General features: G+C 33.5%; 1 protein-coding gene across 1 annotated transcript in view; it reads right to left on the bottom strand.

Annotated features, from left to right (window-relative positions):
* Positions 1-166: 166 nt before the first annotated feature.
* Positions 167-18,891, bottom strand: part of LOC106072134 (large neutral amino acids transporter small subunit 1-like) — a 45,289-nt gene continuing 26,564 nt past the window's right edge. The window contains exons 4-12 of the mRNA XM_056035081.1: positions 18,691-18,816; positions 15,826-15,925; positions 13,019-13,063; positions 11,665-11,788; positions 10,307-10,410; positions 9,827-9,923; positions 8,393-8,542; positions 7,033-7,210; positions 167-6,509 (exon numbers count right to left, since the gene is read on the bottom strand). Of these exons, the coding sequence (XP_055891056.1) occupies positions 6,457-6,509; positions 7,033-7,210; positions 8,393-8,542; positions 9,827-9,923; positions 10,307-10,410; positions 11,665-11,788; positions 13,019-13,063; positions 15,826-15,925; positions 18,691-18,816 (977 nt within the window). The 3' untranslated portion in view covers positions 167-6,456. The remainder of the gene's footprint in view (positions 6,510-7,032; positions 7,211-8,392; positions 8,543-9,826; positions 9,924-10,306; positions 10,411-11,664; positions 11,789-13,018; positions 13,064-15,825; positions 15,926-18,690; positions 18,817-18,891) is intronic.

Below are 18,891 nucleotides of genomic sequence, written 5' to 3'. Positions count from 1 at the left end.
ATTTTAAATGATGCCCTAGTCTACCAATAAATAATACACTGACCTTAACTGAAACCTAATTGATTGAGAACATATTGAGTTTATAAGAATTGTATTAAGAAGTTCCTCATGTCATTTGTCCACTACAATTTTAAAGGCAATAATTGAAGTCAAGAAACACACAGTCTAATTTTAAGTGAAAAGTTTGTATTTTAAACCAAATTCAAACCAAGAAACTAAATACATCAAGAAAAACAAAGTCTAGAATTTTTTTTTTAAATTCAACACAAGAAGTATTATTGTAACATGTAAATACATGAATTTAACACTGCTGTATTTTCTAAGTCCATCTCAGTTTCTATGCATGTTTTCAAAACCTTTTTTAAATAGTTGAGATTTTGTATGTTAACTCAATGCAGACATGTACATACATGTGTGCATAACTAATCCACAGCAAACTGGTATGGAAAACAAAACTAGAAAATTGTTTTAGGAAACAAAAATATTTAAGTTTAAAAACAAAAAAAATATATTTTGATCCCAGTTTCAAGCGCTAATTGAAAATAAACTAAACACAAGCAATGGCACTCTTCAAAAGTAAAGTTTAAATATAAAGTTTAAATAAAATTACTTCAACACATAATAGCTAATCCAAATTTTATATTCATTCACAGACTCTCTCTCTCTCTCTCTCTGCAAATATATGTGTCAGGTTCAGATACAAATTACATAATGTCCACACAAATTCTTATTTTTTTGTCTGTAGACTGGTTTATTTTTTCAATAGCTTGTTGTGACTTGAATGACATAAAATAACCCTGCAACCATCGTTAATATCACTAGTCACCACAAATAAGAGTGGACAAAACCAAAAGATTCAATGCAGAAACAGACAAACATTCCTCCTGATATCATTCATGTTACATTTTTTTTCTTTTTTTACATCCTTTTTGTGTGTGTGTACACTGAAATAACCAGCTAACATAAGCTTACATTAGTTACACACAATATTTGTGGAGTTGAGAATGAAAAAAACAGTAAATAAAACATTTATGTGGATTTCTGAGCTCAAGACTTGGGTAACTACAATACACATGTGGAATCATCAGCTGAAAGTATGTATGTTTGACCCTAGGATACAAACAAGTCTTAGCAAGATATTCAAAAAGTTTATAAGATGTTTGGCTACTTTCAAAACAAGACATGGTGGCTGTGTGCTCTCAATTTTGTTACTGACTGCTGGCCAAAAAAACAACAACAGGGTGTTGGAGAACTAGATACAACTGCAATAATCCTGATGATTAAAAATACAACCATAAGTGAGAGATTATTTCTCAGTTGAAGCTAAGTTTTGATAAGAAACTAATTGATAAGTAAAGTGGAAACTGGAAATGTGTATCGAAAGATCACCCACATAATTTAATGTGAAAGAGATGAACTGAAATGAAAATATTTTTCAGATGCAAATTGCCAGAAAAGAAATAAAGGTATTTATACATCAATGTGCTTGACTATGATGGGTTCAGTAATGAAAATGAAACTATAAAGAAAGTCAAGATTTATTTTATACATCTAAACAATGTTTTTAAAGGAAACATCAATATTTTGTTATTATCTGTACGTAGGTGACCTAAATTGTACCAATGAACTACCAGTATTATAAGACAATTAAATTTGGGTCGTGAAAGAGACAAAGTCATTACAAATATTTTAAGTTCATGTGTATGGACAAATCCCAGACCTTTCATGCAGTCAACCAAGACTAGAACTACTAGTGACCTCTACAGGTGTCTACTTGTTTTTAATGTACCCTGCAATTTTATCCCTAGGTAAACCATAGGACTATAGAAAGATGTACATTGCAAGACTGAATGTTAACTACTTTGAAGTTTAGTAAACCATAGACTATAGAAAGATGTACATTGCAAAGACTGAATGTTAACTACTTTAAAGTTGTGTTAAACTTTCAATGTCAACAACAATTGCCTCAATGGAACTCAGCCAAATCCATTGACTGCTAAATTCATCACAAATTATGGTGTTACTTTCTTATCTTATACATTACAGACGTTACTTCAAAAAAAGAAGATAATTAGTTACTTCAAAAAAGAAGATAATTAGTTACTTCAAAAAAGAAAATAATTATGCCCTACTTGCTATTGTAGACACTAATAACATAAAACTCATTTGGTTTATTTATTCATTACATCTGAACACATTTTCTGAGAATTTGATCAAAGGGTAAAAATAAAAAGACGACAAATATTAAGTTAATAAATAGGTATACAGAAATATATGCTATTATATATATATATATATATATATATATGAAGACAGTACAGCAAGACACCAGGATAACTTTTTATCTCTCAGGAAAAAAAAGACAATTTTTTTTTTTCCTTTCAATATTCATTGAAAGAGTGAACACAGAATCAGATAAAAGACAACCAATGGTGTGAGAGGTCAAAGGGCATTCATGTTTTCATTGTACACATGATGAGTTCAGAATTGACAAGAATATTTATGGCTGGAATGATGAATAGCTTGCTACATACGCACACATTCCACACATCTGCGCTCATCAACACATGACATGTTCTCAAACTTGACATGTTCCTAGACAGATGCATCCATAACTAGATTGATAGTTGAGCAGTAGTTCTATGATGTAGTACACAAGGCAGACAGTTTGGTTTTCATAAACTTCATCCTAGATCATAGTATTCAACATTCCCTAATATTGCTAACATATTTTCAGAATACTTTATAGAGTCAATCAGTTTTCACCTAACGTACAACTCCAATAATGAAATCATCAAAAACACAAATATCCTTGAATAACATACATCATAAACTTTCCAGACTTGATTAATTCCTAGACTGGTTCAATCTGTTTGTGTAACTTTGAATAATAAATATACCCATGCTGTGATCAAATTATGTTCCCATTTATTTTGGTCAAACAAGTTATCTATATTTATGTATCTGTCATGTTGCCAACGTTATAAACCTGAGTTTGGTCATAGAATGTCAAGTAACTATGACACTCATCTGAAAGTCATGAAAGATTTGAATCATAGAACTGACACAAAAATTGAAACAGATGTCATTAGGGCAAAAATTGAACAATGATTGTAGAATAAGGCAATTCAAAAATGAATTCTTTTAAAATACAACTAATTAAATGAAGCCTATTCCAACAATAATTACATATATGGTCAAAAATAAAGACACAAAAAAAACTTAACCAGGAAAACAGCAACTTTATAATTGGAATCAATTTTAAAATCAGATACAAACTTTTTGTATTATTAATTACATAATATTGTTTGTTTTTTTTAAAAATCAGAATAAGAATAAATAACAACCCTTAAGACTAATTATAAATTAAAAAATTTTCAAATGAGAATAGTATAAGATAATTTGAGGTAATTAACCTATGCATAATATATCATCACATATGACACCATAATGCCCCTGGTCAGACAATTGCTAAAGAACAATACATGTTTGGTTCGTTTTTGTCAAAAATGTTAAAAGATTTTCTCACTGATCTATAAAAAAAATGGAACAATAAAAGAAACTAAAACTGAGCAATGCAGATTTTGTCAAATGTCATATACTTGCAATGCAGATTTTGTCAAATGTCATATACTTGCAATGCAGATTTTGTCAAATGTCATATACTTGCAATGCAGATTTTGTCAAATGTCATATACTTGCAATGCAGATTTTGTCAAATGTCATATACTTGCAATGCCAACTTTGTCAATGTCATATACTTGCAATGCAGACTTTGTCAAATGTCATGTACTTGCAATGCAGACTTTGTCAAATGGCATATACTTGCAATGCAGACTTTGTCAAATGTCATATACTTGCAATGCAGACTTTGTCAAATGTCATATACTTGCAATGCAGACTTTGTCAAATGTCATATACTTGCAATGCAGACTTTGTCAAATGTCATGTACTAACAATTCTCAGCAGAGATTCAATGTTGAAACAAACAACATGGGGTGCACACTATGGAGAGAATACGAGTTTTGATTTTGAGAAACTCCTAGTGAGCCAATAGGGCATTTTGTGTTCTTCCTACAACAACTGAATTTTAGGATGACATTAGTTCATAGTTCATGATTTCAAGCTTGCAAATGTTCTTTAACAATAAAAAGAGTATAAAAAATGTTTTATAACCAAAACCTTTTGCTAGGGGAGGTCAGCCACTTCAATTTCAAAAGGGTATAAGTAAACAATATTTATTTCATATATTATTATTTGAGTATTTTTAAATACAGCTAATAGTGGGTAAAAATAGGTTCTCAAAATTTTGAAAAAAGTCATATAATAGTCTAAACAGAGAAACAAAAATATGAGCCAGTGTTATAAAAAAAACATTGCCAAAAGTGATTCATTGAATTAAGTCTTCCTAATGGCAACGTCATCTTGAAGTCCAGAGATTCAGATCTTTGCTGAGAGAAGACAGCTTTAAAAAACATCTTTGTAACAGAAATTAACAAGCATCATTTTTTAAAGATGAATTACAGACAACATTTAAAAAAAAAAATCATTACTACTTATAAGTTATGTTTTCTACCAAAACATATAACAGTATGTCTTCAATCAGCCCATGAAACAGTTATCTACTGTAGAAGGAGCAGTGGCGTAGCTAGGGTGGGGGGAGGAGGGGGGAGAATTTGAAAATCCCCCTGGGCCCCCACTTGAGAGGGCCCCTAAATATATGTGTTTTTTACATTAAAAATTACATATTCACAAAATGCATGGGCCCCAAAGGGGTCAAGCCCCCGGGCCCCCAAACGATGGAAAATTCGTAGCTACGCCCCTGAGAAGGAGTAGTTGTGCTGGCCACATTACATTCTCATACACCACATGGAAACAGGAGAACACTTGCACCAGAGCTTTCCAAGGGCAAAGTAGTTGTGACTAAGTTCAACTTAAACATGAACAAGGCAAACATTGAACAAATCAAGTCTAATGATGCACTGGTGTTTCTATGGCAACAAAACAAATTCACCTTCTGGCAAACATTTGTTTATGAAATAGAGCTTATAGTTTGGCATTTTCAAAAGATCCAAATATCAATGGCTGTTCTTACATATACAATAAATACATTCTTAATAATATATTCTCTTCTAGTAATGTTTTAGTGAAATAAATTATTTAATGCCACAAATTAGCTTAAAAATACATATTTGATGAGTTCACAGACCAAATGTATCAAAACATTTCAGATACAACCCTGAACAAAACAACCCAGAACAAAAACAACATAGAACAAGAACAACCCAGAACAGATACAACAAAAAGTGAAACATTCCTTTCATGTATTGTGTTATGCGCAGCCTTCCATAAATGTATAGATGAGCTAATGACTATAAATAGATTCAAAATAAATTGGTGTAAAAGTAAACAGGAGAGTTCCAATGAAATAAATTGTTTCTTGAGTTTTAATATCAAACTTTTTACACATTGTCAGCCATTACTTGCTCAACTTTGAAACTTTATGCTAGTCATGTTAAAAAGTATGTCATTCAAATGAAAGTGATCAAACTTTCAATATTTCTCTTTATCTTTTTTTTTTTTTTTGCTTCTAGTCCAATAAAAATCTTATGCTTTGTTTATACAATGTCACTAATACTTAAAACATTTGAGTCATAGATTGGCTCTTATAAGAATAACATTTGACCAACATTTCCCTCTAAAAAGGAACTCACAGAATCAAAACTTGTTGACAAGCACTTGAAAAGATCATAAATGACAAACAAAGGATGTAGCCAAATAAAAAATGGAGATCAAATGAAAACATAGACGCCTCCGTCCTCACAGCTTTTTCAGAAATAGAAAGAAAATATCAAGCAATGAAACAGAACCAAGTGTTGCTCAAATGTTGGTACAAAATATTATCCTTTACATACACACACACAAATATCTTGAAATAAAAAATAACAAGGTGATCAAAATATCAAAACTTGAAACCACTGACTTTAACTCACAAAAAATGTTTGTGCAAAGTCCAATTATAAAACTATGATTGCATTTCAAATTGGGATGAATCTATTTATAACTAAAACAAAAACATAACACACTTGCATTCTTGGCTATTTCACTTTGCACTGTATTGTTCATTCTGCCATACACTCATGCCTGCAGCAGTGACAAAACTTTGTTTATAAACTTGGTTTTTAAACTCATGACTAGTTCAACAAAACCCAAACCTCAAATCATCTTGATATACTCCCAACATCTCTAATAAACACCGGATCTGTTCATTTATAAACCCAGGTCATCAAAAAAAAGTAATTCCCTTTTATACATAATTGTAACTAATGTAAAGATGACTCTACAAGTGACTCCATTTACTCACAGGCTACAGTTATAACAGTTGAAACAGCAGCAATACAACAACTGAAACCCAGCATTGATTAAAAGCTACACACTATGTGCCAAGGCCAAGTACTAACTTGTGGATGCAACACCCATCGCTTTTTGTCCTAATACTGTCACATTTTCTGGAAAGAGACAAAATTAAATGTAAGATGTCTAATTAAAAAATAATAAAGGAAATGTGATTAGTTAAAATAAGAATAAATTATTATCCCTTTTATTTCTTAATGGTTCTAACGAATTTCCCTAAATGTTACAATAGATTTGAAAACATCCAGGTAAACATTCATTTCTAATTAATCCATTAAAATTCTCTGACTAGTTTTTTCTTTGATAATGTGATATCTTTCTGTCTGATGAGCTTGTTATCTAAGAATTCACATAAATGAGAGACTAGTGAACATATGAATTTTCCATTATTAGTTCATCAAAATGTCAATGTTCTCAATCTATTCATATTTCTAAAAGTTAAACTAGAAACAAAAACTAAACCTACAGAAATGTCACAATGCTATATTTTATTGTTATTGATAACGACTCTACTTCAAAATCTGGTTTAAGTGGACACTATTCCTTGCAAATACTTAATAAACTAAATAGGCCTGTACATCTTCAGATATTTACTGGTAAAGGCTGAACATGTCTCACCCATGAAACGTTGGAAAGCTCTTGGTTTGCTTTTCCAGACAACGCCAATGAGGTAGACAGGTATCCCAGAACACACTATCAGCACACCCATTCCTGTGTCGTAGGGAGCAGCCATCAATGGCACGATTAGCAGGAATAGCACAGTAATTAGGAAGAAGAATGGAATGAATAGTGGCATCTGTCAATAGAATAACAATCAAATGATCAAGCTACAATAGCATGAAACATAAACAGAAATGTGTAGGTAAGTGCTGAACCAATGAATGATGCCTACATAAAACATATTAAGTGAAATATTAAATATAACTGCGTCGACCAGGGCATAAACCAGTGACATTCGACAGGGCAACTTTGCTTAGCAGTAACGCAGTGCTAAGCAAGCTAACATCTAGACCAATGTCTAGAGATGTACCTTCTTTTCCTTATATTTAATTCACCCTCTTCTCTCATTGAATAATTTGGTTTCTAGTGCTGCCTTTATGTATGTACTATGTATACAAAAGCATAAATACAATATTACACTAATTTTGTGTTACTCAAAATAATGATTTCATTAACAAACCAGCACAGAAAATTTATATGAATCTACTCCATTCAGGACAGTTCAAAGACAATTGTATTCTTTAGCATCCAATACTATAGGTCCTAGAGTTGATTCAGAATCTTTGTACCTGGGACTAAATAATGTTGATGCATCACATAATTGTATGGATAGTTTACTAGAAGTGAGGAAGCATTTTTTTTTTTGGGGGGGGGGGGGGAATTGATTGATTTTTCTCTTAACAGATACTTTGTCAAGTCAGTTCTCAAGTCGGCACTCAAGTCAATTGAAAAAATATTGTTTTTCATTTCAATCTTTTATTTTCGTAAGATCAATTGCTTTGGCCTGATGTCATTGAATCTGGAATACATTAAAAATAATTGTTCTTTTTAGATTCATGTTCATTAAAATGGAAAGATAAGTGAGATCTATTTCAAACAACTAGAATAAATTCTCAGCTCATTTGGCTGACTTCATTTCATTACCTGGGCAGCAGCAAACAAAGTCTATCACAAGCATGATAACAAATGTTTTCTTGTAGTGGGCTGATTCTTAAATGGTGTGAAATCAACTTTGAATGTTTTAATGTTGGGCTGATTCTTAAATGGTGTGAAATCAACTTTTAATGTTAGGCTTATTCTCAAATGGTGTGAAATCAACTTTTGATGTTAACCCTTATAATGGGCTTACTCTCAAATGGTGTGAAATTAACTTTTAACCTTAACGTTTATAATATCCATAGAAAAAGTGGAAACAATATCCTTTTTTCTATCAACACATTGTGCCTACACATCAGAATGAAAAATATTGTTCACTGACCTTAATTGGCCTGGGCATGTCAGGCTTAGTAAAGCGCAGGTAGACCATACCAACAATGGAGGCCCCAACAGAGAGCCACTGTGTAAAACTGAGGTAGTTGATGAGAGAGTAAATGTTGTCAGAAATCAACATCACAAGAGACAAGCCACCCTGAAAACATACAAACAGTATATCAACATCACAAGAGATTAGCCACCCTGAAAACATACAAATAGGATATCAACATCACAAGAGACAAGCCACCCTGAAAACATACAAACAGTATATCAACATCACAAGAGACAAGCCACCCTGAAAACATACAACAGTGTTTCCCAGTATGAGCTTTTAGTTAGTACACAATTTTACAAGATGAACTTTTTGTTTTTAGTTAGGTAGTACACAACATGTATGGTACACAAGTACAAGTAAAACATGTACATAAAATATGTCCAGGTTTTCTTGGGTGTAGAAGCTTTCGTAACAGTATTTTTTTATATGACAGGGTTTTTAGCTCTGCATACAACCATCTCGGGGGCTGTTCCTTATAGCTCTCTGGATAGCTGCCTTTATTTTCAGGTAAGGTGCCCTAGCCTTTGTGGATCCCTCTACTTCCTGCAAGGCAGCAGATTTGATTTTGGCCCACCCTGAGTATTTTATTTCCCCGGTACACACCATATAAGGAGGGCATTCCCCTATCTGCCACCTGGGGAGGCGCTCGATGGGAAATAAAAAACTTCATGCTGTTTGGGCGTGGAGATGAAAGGCTCAGGGGAGATCTGAATGGAGGGATATGTTGAAGCAGGCCAGAGCTCTCCATGGGCTGTAGCGCCACTGGGATGGATGGGATGGTCATAAAAACATGTACACTTAAAACAAGTTCATAAAAACATGTACACTTATGTAAGTGGAAACACGTTGATTTCTGCATTAAGATGAAAATATTTTATGAAGACTAAGCAAACACAATACAAAGAACACGCAAAAGCATTGCAAGGCTCTGGGCTGGAACCTACAGTGGAAGAGAAATGCCAGGAGACCAAAGCAAACACGGAGGAGATCAATAAAACAAAACAAAGGCAAAGATGGCAGGATGGACATGGATCAGTGGACCTATTTTCAAGAACAGTATCCAATGGCTAAGTACTGTTGTGGCCCTATTTTCAAGAACAGTATCTAATGGCTAAGTACTGTTGTGGCCCTATTTTCAAGAACAGTATCTAATGGCTAAGTACTGTTGTGGCCCTATTTTCAAGAACAGTATCCAATGGCTAAGTACTGTTGTGGCCCTAAGCTGCAAAGGATTAACTCAAAGACAAGTCCACTATGGACTAGTTCTACATTACTGAAGAGACTATCAATCTGGACAAATATTCAAACTAGCGTGATGTATGTAACTGCCTTAAATAGAAATAACACATTTCTCTACTACATAGACTGAGATATTTGGCTTACTGTGAACAGAATGGCTGGCATAGGAGTATGTTTGGTGACACTGATCATGGCCATGATGCCAGGAAGTTGGCCTTCTCTGGCACCAACAAAACACAGCCTAGAAAAACAAATAAAAAAAATACTGGAACAAGAAACAACAGAACTAAACAAAATGTGTGTGTGGGGGGGGGGGGAATGCAATTATATTATGAGGCAAAAAAAAAAATTAAATTAATAAACAAACAATTTAGCTGAAATAAACAAAAGCCAAACAGTGGCTGCTAAAACTCAAAGAGATATCTCTGAATATACTCAGTTCTAATGAGTATCTGACATTTCCAGTGGAAAGTTAATTTAGCTGACGTGTGCTGGTAAAATAATTCTCTGTAATTGTTGGCCACAGAAAAATGTTTACTTCTGTTGCCTCGAAGACAGCAAGTTTAAAAGAAAACTTTAGTGACATAAGACAATCAACAAAATCTATCATCTCATAAAACTCACCGGCCAGATGTAAACAAAAGCCCATTGACTCCACCAAAAGTAGACAGAGCCACAAAGATTGGAATGATTAGAGCTGCCACTCCGAAAATATTCTGACCAAATGTCTGTAACCAAACAAAGACATTTTTCATAAAGAGCAAAATAAAACAGACAAATAGGCTTAATACAGAATGTTTGATTACTAACAAGTACCTGATCAGATGGTCTGTGTCAGGGGGAGGTATGGCGAGAATGAATGTTACTTTGATATTTTGGTATGATTGTTATATCCCCTTGTTATGAATGCGAAGTGTTGCACGTGTTGTAAACTGAGTGATTAAGTCTTCGTTGAATGTGCGAGAGAGTGTGTTAGTCAGTAAGGTCTTGGACGTTTACTTCCTGGACTGGTATTTATGCATTTATATATTTATAAGTTGATGGACTGGTGTTTTGTGTATTACTATTTCATAAGAGTGATATAATTGTGTGCTTTATTAAGTATTAAAGTATTATCGATATTCACGAATATAAGGAGTTAGAGTTGATGTATATTAAGTGTTCGTATTTGAGTTAAGCAAGTATTGATGAATTATAATTGAGGAAGTATCAAGCAAGTATTATTTGATATTCAAGAAACCCGCTAGTGAGCCACAGGAACCAAGTTAAGAAACACAACAAGAACTAGAGCCAAGCATATATAAAAGTGAACCCTGACAGTCTGGAAGGGAAGCTTTACTTTATTTTTTTACTTACTGATCAGAAACAACCGTTTGTACATATCTTTTTTTTTCTAAAGTTCATTCCATGTCAATACTGTCAACACAATATGTTTTATAACTGCTGGGATCTGGGTTGATTCTAATTTTCAAGCTTTGTGTGACCAGTGGTGGTAATCCATTGGGTCACCCTTTTAAAATAGTCACAGCAGACTTATTAACTATTTGATCTTATCTTCTAATCTCATAGTTTAACAATGTTACTTCAAAAGAGAAGATAATTACGTCCTACACATTTTATGTATCAATCTAGACATGCATGTTAATCAATGACAAACTCTGCCAAGTCCTTGGTTTTCCTGGCTAATTCAAGCAACCCATTCTAATCTCTAATGGCACTAGAGAAAAAGAGCACTTGTAAGAATTAGTCCTAGCATAATAATAATAATAGGGAATTCCCATTGAGCTGTCACAAACTTTTATAAAGAACTTTCCAGACTAGATTTAAATCATGAATTTTTAGTATTAGTATTCTAACAATTAGAATTACTTAATAGTATATATAATTCTTACCATAAGACTTTAAAAAAGCAACAATTAAAGTAAAAAAATAATGCAATCAGAACCAGTTTGATATGACTGTGACTGCAGACATATTCTTACCACTGCAGTGGCATAGGAGCCCAACATCTCCCTGGGTGACATGGCTGTGAAGTATGCCACGTTGGTCATCACATAGACTAAAGTCACAATTGGTATGGAGATGTAGATAGCTCTGGGCAGATTTCTAACAAAGGGAAAATTCAAAACACAAATGTACTTTCAAAAACTTCAACAGAATAAGAAAACATAAACATTGATGAGCAGCATACATTAGTATTGGGGGTGTGGTGGCTGAGTGGTAAAGCGCTTGGCTTTCGAACCAGGGGTCCCATGTTCAGCTCCTGGTGAAGACTTGGATTTTAAATTTCAGGATTTTTAGGGCATTCTTGAGTCCATGCAACTCTAAAGGGTACCTGACATTAGTCTGGGGAAAAGTTAAATGGCGGTTGGTGGTTGTGCAGGCCACATGACACCCTCATTAACCATGGACCACAGAGATGACCTTTACATCATGTGCCCCATAGATAGCAAGTTCCGAAAGGGGAACTTCATTATACATCAGAACAAATAGTTTACTTAAGACAGTAGTGTTGTTTGTACATTTTATACACACGACTAATGATTTGGTATATTTTTATCATTATCTTCAACACAAGAAAGACTTGGTGTTAAGGAAACCGATAACATGTCATTAAAATAATAGTAAAAAACAACAATATATCACTAGGCTAAATTCTTTATGATCAGCTACCATCATTTTAAATAGGCCTACAACAACTGTGTAGATAGATTAGGTTTCTAAATAGTCTCTTGATACTTTAATTCAAAAAAAAACTTTAGTGAATATATATCTAATTATTGAATTAATTAATTGAAATTGTTTTAATATGTGAAGTTGAAAAACAAAAATGAAAAGGAATTCGCAGAAGTAAACAGTGTAGGAAGGTGATGGCTATAAGTTAGGGTATGCTCTACAGAATATGAGCAGTTTGAAGACACTTTTTACTTCTATTAGAGTAGGTGGGAAAGACGTTTAGGTTAGCAAGCATTACTTGTTCTAAAACATATACACTCGAGCATATCATCGTTGAAAAAAACAAAATAAAACCTAAGTATTTTTCTGTTGTTTTTTTTTTTCTTCTACAAAATATTCAATTCTACTGAATGAATTCTTGAAGAGTCAGAAGAGACACCAAATCTTTTCGAAAATAGAATGAAAAGAGATCTTGAAATTTTTTTTTTAAATTACCAAATCACAGGCAGACAAACTCATATCAAATCACAAATAAATGATCACTCCACTTGGATGAGTATTGAACAAGAAGCCATTTCATGAAACTTGTTGATTACTTATAAAACACATGCTTAAAGACTACTGGTGAGCTGAACATACAACTACATAAAAATGACTTACTTGTATGGGTCTATCATTTCTTCTGTTACAAAATTGAGGAAATTCCTACAAAATTAAACAAATAATGTGTTATAAAAGTGGTCAGTATTTACAGCTGCAAAAAAACAAAAGGTATTTTTATCTGGTAAATAAACTGGGAATCAGAGAAATTGTACTGATTAAGATCTAAGTTCACAGTCAGCAATAAGCAAACAACACCCATTAGTTGTGTGTTTCTGTTTCACCAGATCAGGAATTATCAGGGCAGACAAAATCACAATAAATGTCATCTTTGGCATCAAGTCTACTTCTAGAAATTACAGGATTTATAGCAGAATTAGTCAAATAGAAGGTTAATTATTTTATTGATGTACACTGTACTGAGTTTTAATAACTGACTCTAGTTAAAGTTCACAAAACATTCAATGCTTTCTGTCCTAGACCAAGGGCTGTCTTTTAGTTATTGAAAGGCTGCATACACACTTTGTGTCTCAGTTGAGTTTTGACCTTACTCCCTTCTCCCTGAAACCTTCATGAATCCTTCAAACTTGTCTTGACTTATTTTTCTAGTTTCCTGCGTTGTTTTTTCACTTCTGTTCAAGTTTGAGAACCAACACCACATCCTGGCTTGAAGCTAACTTTCTATGCAGTGTTGGATATTGTTTGAAGCTGATAAAAGCCTTGAAGTCCAAATGTCTTTGGTTGTGACACAGTTTACTCAATTTTTTTTGTTTAAAAAGCTTATATCAATTGACTGGTAATATTTTTGAGCACGTTATTTCTCCCACAGGCATTTACGGATCAAGTTAAACCTTTCCACAATTATTTTTTTTTGCTTGTTATCAAATTCTAACCAGGTTTTCCTCCCAGCAGCAGTCAGTCAATAATAATAATAATAATATATAAGGAAATTTGTCTAACAATTAGTGCATTACACCAAACAAAACATTATAACCACAACAAACATTTGTTTGAGGACCACTGTTTGAAAACCACATCCTTCCATCTTTGTAAACTAATACCATCCAAACGGATTTAGATGTCATACAAATGTATGTGCCACTGAAGATTACAATTCAGTTTTTTTTCCTAACGACACTGTTTTATTTACCTATAATAGTTATGTGATTTTGTTTAATGTTTGGAAATTTATGTCAAAACATGTTTCCAATTATTTTTAATTTATTATACACCCATTTTCTTGGCCTGTCTACAGAGTACCACTAGAGCTAAAAATGAAAAAAATGTAAAAAAAAAAATTTTTTTTTAAAAACATTTTGTGCATCCCCCAAGAAATTGAACTCCTCAAGATATGTAGGTCATGTTGGTGTCTAGTTCAGATCTTTGGATGAAATGCATGCATGTCAGTTGAAGTTGAAAAATTCAAAATGGATTATAATTATCTAAAGAGGAAAAGAAGTACTGAGCCCCTAATCTCCACATCATGACAGCTCTGACATGTTGACTGATTACTCCCCTTTAATGTGACGTTAATTATTTTCCTGTGATGAGAAGTTCTCAACTTGTTTCACTTCACCCTGACTGACTGACTGACTGAGTGGAAAGAAACACACTAACAGTCTGACATGCCCAAAGCTGCATCAACGTTTATATGAAGTCCTACATACCAGGGCTGGCCTTAGATAATTAGAGGCCCTAGGTGAAGTGAATTAGGGGGCCCCAAGTGAAGTAAAAAAAAAAAACAATGACTAAATAAAATTACGCCATTTATTTAAAACCTAGTCAGGGTAGTGTACTCCATCAATAACTTTGGGCACAAGTTTAGCTATTTCTTCTCTTTAAACATTTTTTTTTTGAGTCCTGTGAGAGGCTCCCACCAATTGGAGGCCCAAGGCAGCTGCCTAATTTGCCTCCAGCCCTGTCGATACAGTCACATGACTCAGAGTAAAAAAAAAATTGACAATGCTCCCCTACATAGACTGTTGATAAGCTTCCACTTCAATTTAGAAATAATAATGGAAAGATTATGTAATACCAAGAGCAGCCACTCCCCTAAGAAACATCTTCGCATGTCTTAAAAAAGAAATCTATCTATCTTATATAATACAGACGTTACTCATAAAAGAAGATGATTAAATCTAGATCTAAAAGAGTTAATTTGTAACCATTTAAACTGTTTGAACTCTAGTTCATTGAGGGAGAGAAAGAATTTCAAATCACTAAATATCTGAACATTAAAGGTTTGTGCAGTAATAGAGACAAAAAAGAAACATCTTTCAAGTCCAGCAACTATTTTTTAAAAAGCAAACACGTAAAAGTCTGGATGAAAACAAGGTGTATGAGGAAATGTTGGGCTAGAGTTACCCCTCCTTTTTATAATTCAAAACGTCCTATTTCATCAATCCTATTAAAACAATTCTCTTTTAGATTCTTTAAATAAACATTTACTATGATATGGACATTCTGAGCATCTAAAGCTAGTTTAATCCGACATATTTCACTAACTTATAATTCAGGCACAGAGTTAAATAGTCGGAGGGACGAAACAAAATTGAGAAATCAGGGGGAAAGAACTGAAGGAGCATTTCTAAATTATTTATATTGATTTTTAAAACAGATTTAACTATGTTTAATTTATATTGGTTGATTGCTTTAAGGGATATTGAAAACATATTGATAACTTCTTTGACAGTACAACCTAAGTGCTAAAGTCAAAACTTAGTTATCTGCATTTCTCAAGGAAGTGTTCATTAATTGGTCAACATGTGATTTTGTAAATATTGTTACATAATTATTTGAAGAAAGGTGTCCTAGGTTTCCTTTGTGTGTGTACATAAAGTCTAGGTCAAAAGAGGTCAAGGACTCACCATCCTGCATAAGCAAACAGACCAGAGTAGAGAGCCAGGGAGATTTTGCCAATGTCCCAGTGTGAGTCCTCAAATAGTCCTTCAAAGTGTTCCACTTCACCTGAGGGAAGGGAGGGAGTTCAGTCATTAGTTTACTTGGGACAACTCATTTCTTTTATACTCAATAAGTCTAATAAACAGGCAGCACAACTCATTTCTTTTATAATCAATAAGTCTAATAAACAGGCAACACAACTCATTTCTTTTATACTCAATAAGTCTAATAAACAGGCAGCCACAACTCATTTCTTTTGTACTCAATAAGTCTAATAAACAGGCAACACAACTCATTTCTATTATAATCAATAAGTCTAATAAACAGGCAGCACAACTCATTTCTATTATAATCAATAAGTCTAATAAACAGGCAACACAACTCATTTCTTTTATAATCAATAAGTCTAATAAACAGGCAGCCACAACTCATTTCTTTTGTACTCAATAAGTCTAATAAACAGGCAGCACAACTCATTTCTTTTGTACTCAATAAGTCTAATAAACACGCAGCACAACTCATTTCTTTTATAATCAATAAGTCTAATAAACAGGCAGCAAAACTCATTTCTTTTATACTCAATAAGTCTAATAAACAGGCAGCACAACACATTTCTTTTATACTCAATAAGTCTAATAAACAGGCAACACAACTCATTTCTTTTATAATCAATAAGTCTAGTAAACAGGCAGCACAACTCATTTCTATTATACTCAATAAATCTAATAAACAGGCAGCACAACTCATTTCTTTTATACTCAATAAATCTAATAAACAGGCAACACAACTCATTTCTTTTATAATCAATAAGTCTAATAAACAAGCAGCAAAACTCATTTCTTTTGTACTCAATAAGTCTAATTAACAGGCAGCACAACTCATTTCTATTATACTCAATAAGTCTAATAAACAGGCAGCCACAACTCCTTTCTATTATACTCAATAAGTCTAATAAACAGGCAGCACAACTCATTTCTATTATACTCAATAAGTCTAATAAACAGGCAGCCACAACTCCTTTCTATTATACTCAATAAGTCTAATAAACAGGCAGCACAACTCATTTCTATTATACTCAATAAGTGTAATAAACAGGCAGCACAACTCATTTCTATTATACTCAATAAGTCTAATAAACAGGCAGCCACAACTCCTTTCTATTATACTCAATAAGTCTAATAAACAGGCAGCACAACTCATTTCTATTATACTCAATAAGTCTAATAAACAGGCAGCCACAACTCCTTTCTATTATACTCAATAAGTCTAATAAACAGGCAGCACAACTCATTTCTATTATACTCAATAAGTCTAATAAACAGGCAGCACAACTCATTTCTATTATACTCAATAAGTCTAATAAACAGGCAGCCACAACTCCTTTCTATTATACTCAATAAGTCTAATAAACAGGCAGCACAACTCATTTCTATTATACTCAATAAGTCTAATAAACAAGCAGCACAACTCATTTCTATTATACTCAATAAGTCTAATAAACAGGCAGCACAACTCATTTCTATTATACTCAATAAATCTAATAAACAGGCAGCACAACTGGCAGATAAAATACTCTGAAAGACACAAAGATAAAGGCACATTCCTCGTCCCATATGCTAGGACAAATTTGTACAAATACTCCTTCTTTCCTAGTGCTATTAGAGCATGGAATGGGTTGCCTGAGCTAGCCAGGAAAACCAGTGACTTGGCAGAATTTAAATCATTGGTTAATATGCATAACTAAATGCATGACGCGTAGGACGTAATCATCTTCTTTTTTGAAGTAACGTCTGTATTATATAAGATAAGAAGATAAGAGAGGTAAAGCACTTGGCTTCATTAGTTGGGGAAAAGTAAAAGTAGTTGGTCATTGTGCTGGCCACATGACACCCTCGTTAACGGGGACCACAGAAACAGATGATCTTTACATCATCTGCCCTATAGATCAAAAATTATGAAAGGGTTACTTTACTTTTTTTTTTCATACAGCAAAACTTACAAAAATACAAAACATAAGAAATCTTCAATTTAAATCAGTCAATCATTTCCTGATCAAGTAACACTCCCTCCTCAACCTAAAGCACAAGTTCAAATCTGATATTCATGTGCACTTTTAATGCTGGTACGTTTCTTTAATATGAACTTCCAACTGATGATAACTTCAAAAACATACAATAGCTTTTAATTAGTCAAAATAAGTTAAGTCCCCCTTTCAGACCTTGTGATCTATAGAGCTGATGATGTAAAGCTCATTTGTTTCTGTGGCTCACAGTTAATGAGTGTGTTATTTGGCCAGCACAATGACCAACCAATTTCCTCAACTAATGTCAGAACCTTATAAGAGCGGGGTGGATTCAGAGGTGCTGTAAGGATCCCAAAATTAGAAATCCCAGTCTTCACCAGGATTTGAACCTGTATACCCTTGGTTCAGAAGCTAAGGCCTTGACTACTCAGCCACCATCCCTCCAATTAGTCAAAATGGTGAGCTAATAGCAAGAGTTTATAAATACCTCTGCTCTGAATCTTGTATAACCTAGGACACTACAAGAATATACTTTACTTTCAAGTAACTCTTCTATGGTTTTAATCCTTGAACTTTCCAGACAATCACAGAGTTTGTCAATCAAAGAGTTTATCAATCACAGGGTTTGTTGGTTTTAATGTTTCAGACGTTAATTCAGAATTGAACATTATTACATACGAGTCTGACCAGAAGAGAACTACGGGTAATGATGGGCGGCAGGTTTGAACCCTAGACCATTGAGACGACAGTCTAGAGCACATACCAGGCAGCCATCCGTTAAGACCACACAAACAAAAAGGAGACAAACCTTTTCCAATCTGCACAAAGCCAGTGACTATGATGATGACAAGGGCCAAGAGTTTGGCAGCTGTGAAGATGTCTTGGATTCGAGTTGCTGCCCTTACACTCATGGCATTGACAAATGTCAGTATACCTGTAAAATATTTTTTGTTTTTACTTTAACATACTAGGTGGGGAGGGGGAGTTTAATATTAGCATAAAATACAAA

The sequence above is a fragment of the Biomphalaria glabrata genome, chromosome 7 (genome assembly GCF_947242115.1).
Source record: "Biomphalaria glabrata chromosome 7, xgBioGlab47.1, whole genome shotgun sequence".
NCBI lineage: Eukaryota > Metazoa > Mollusca > Gastropoda > Planorbidae > Biomphalaria > Biomphalaria glabrata.
This window is presented reverse-complemented; position numbering and strand designations above follow the sequence as displayed.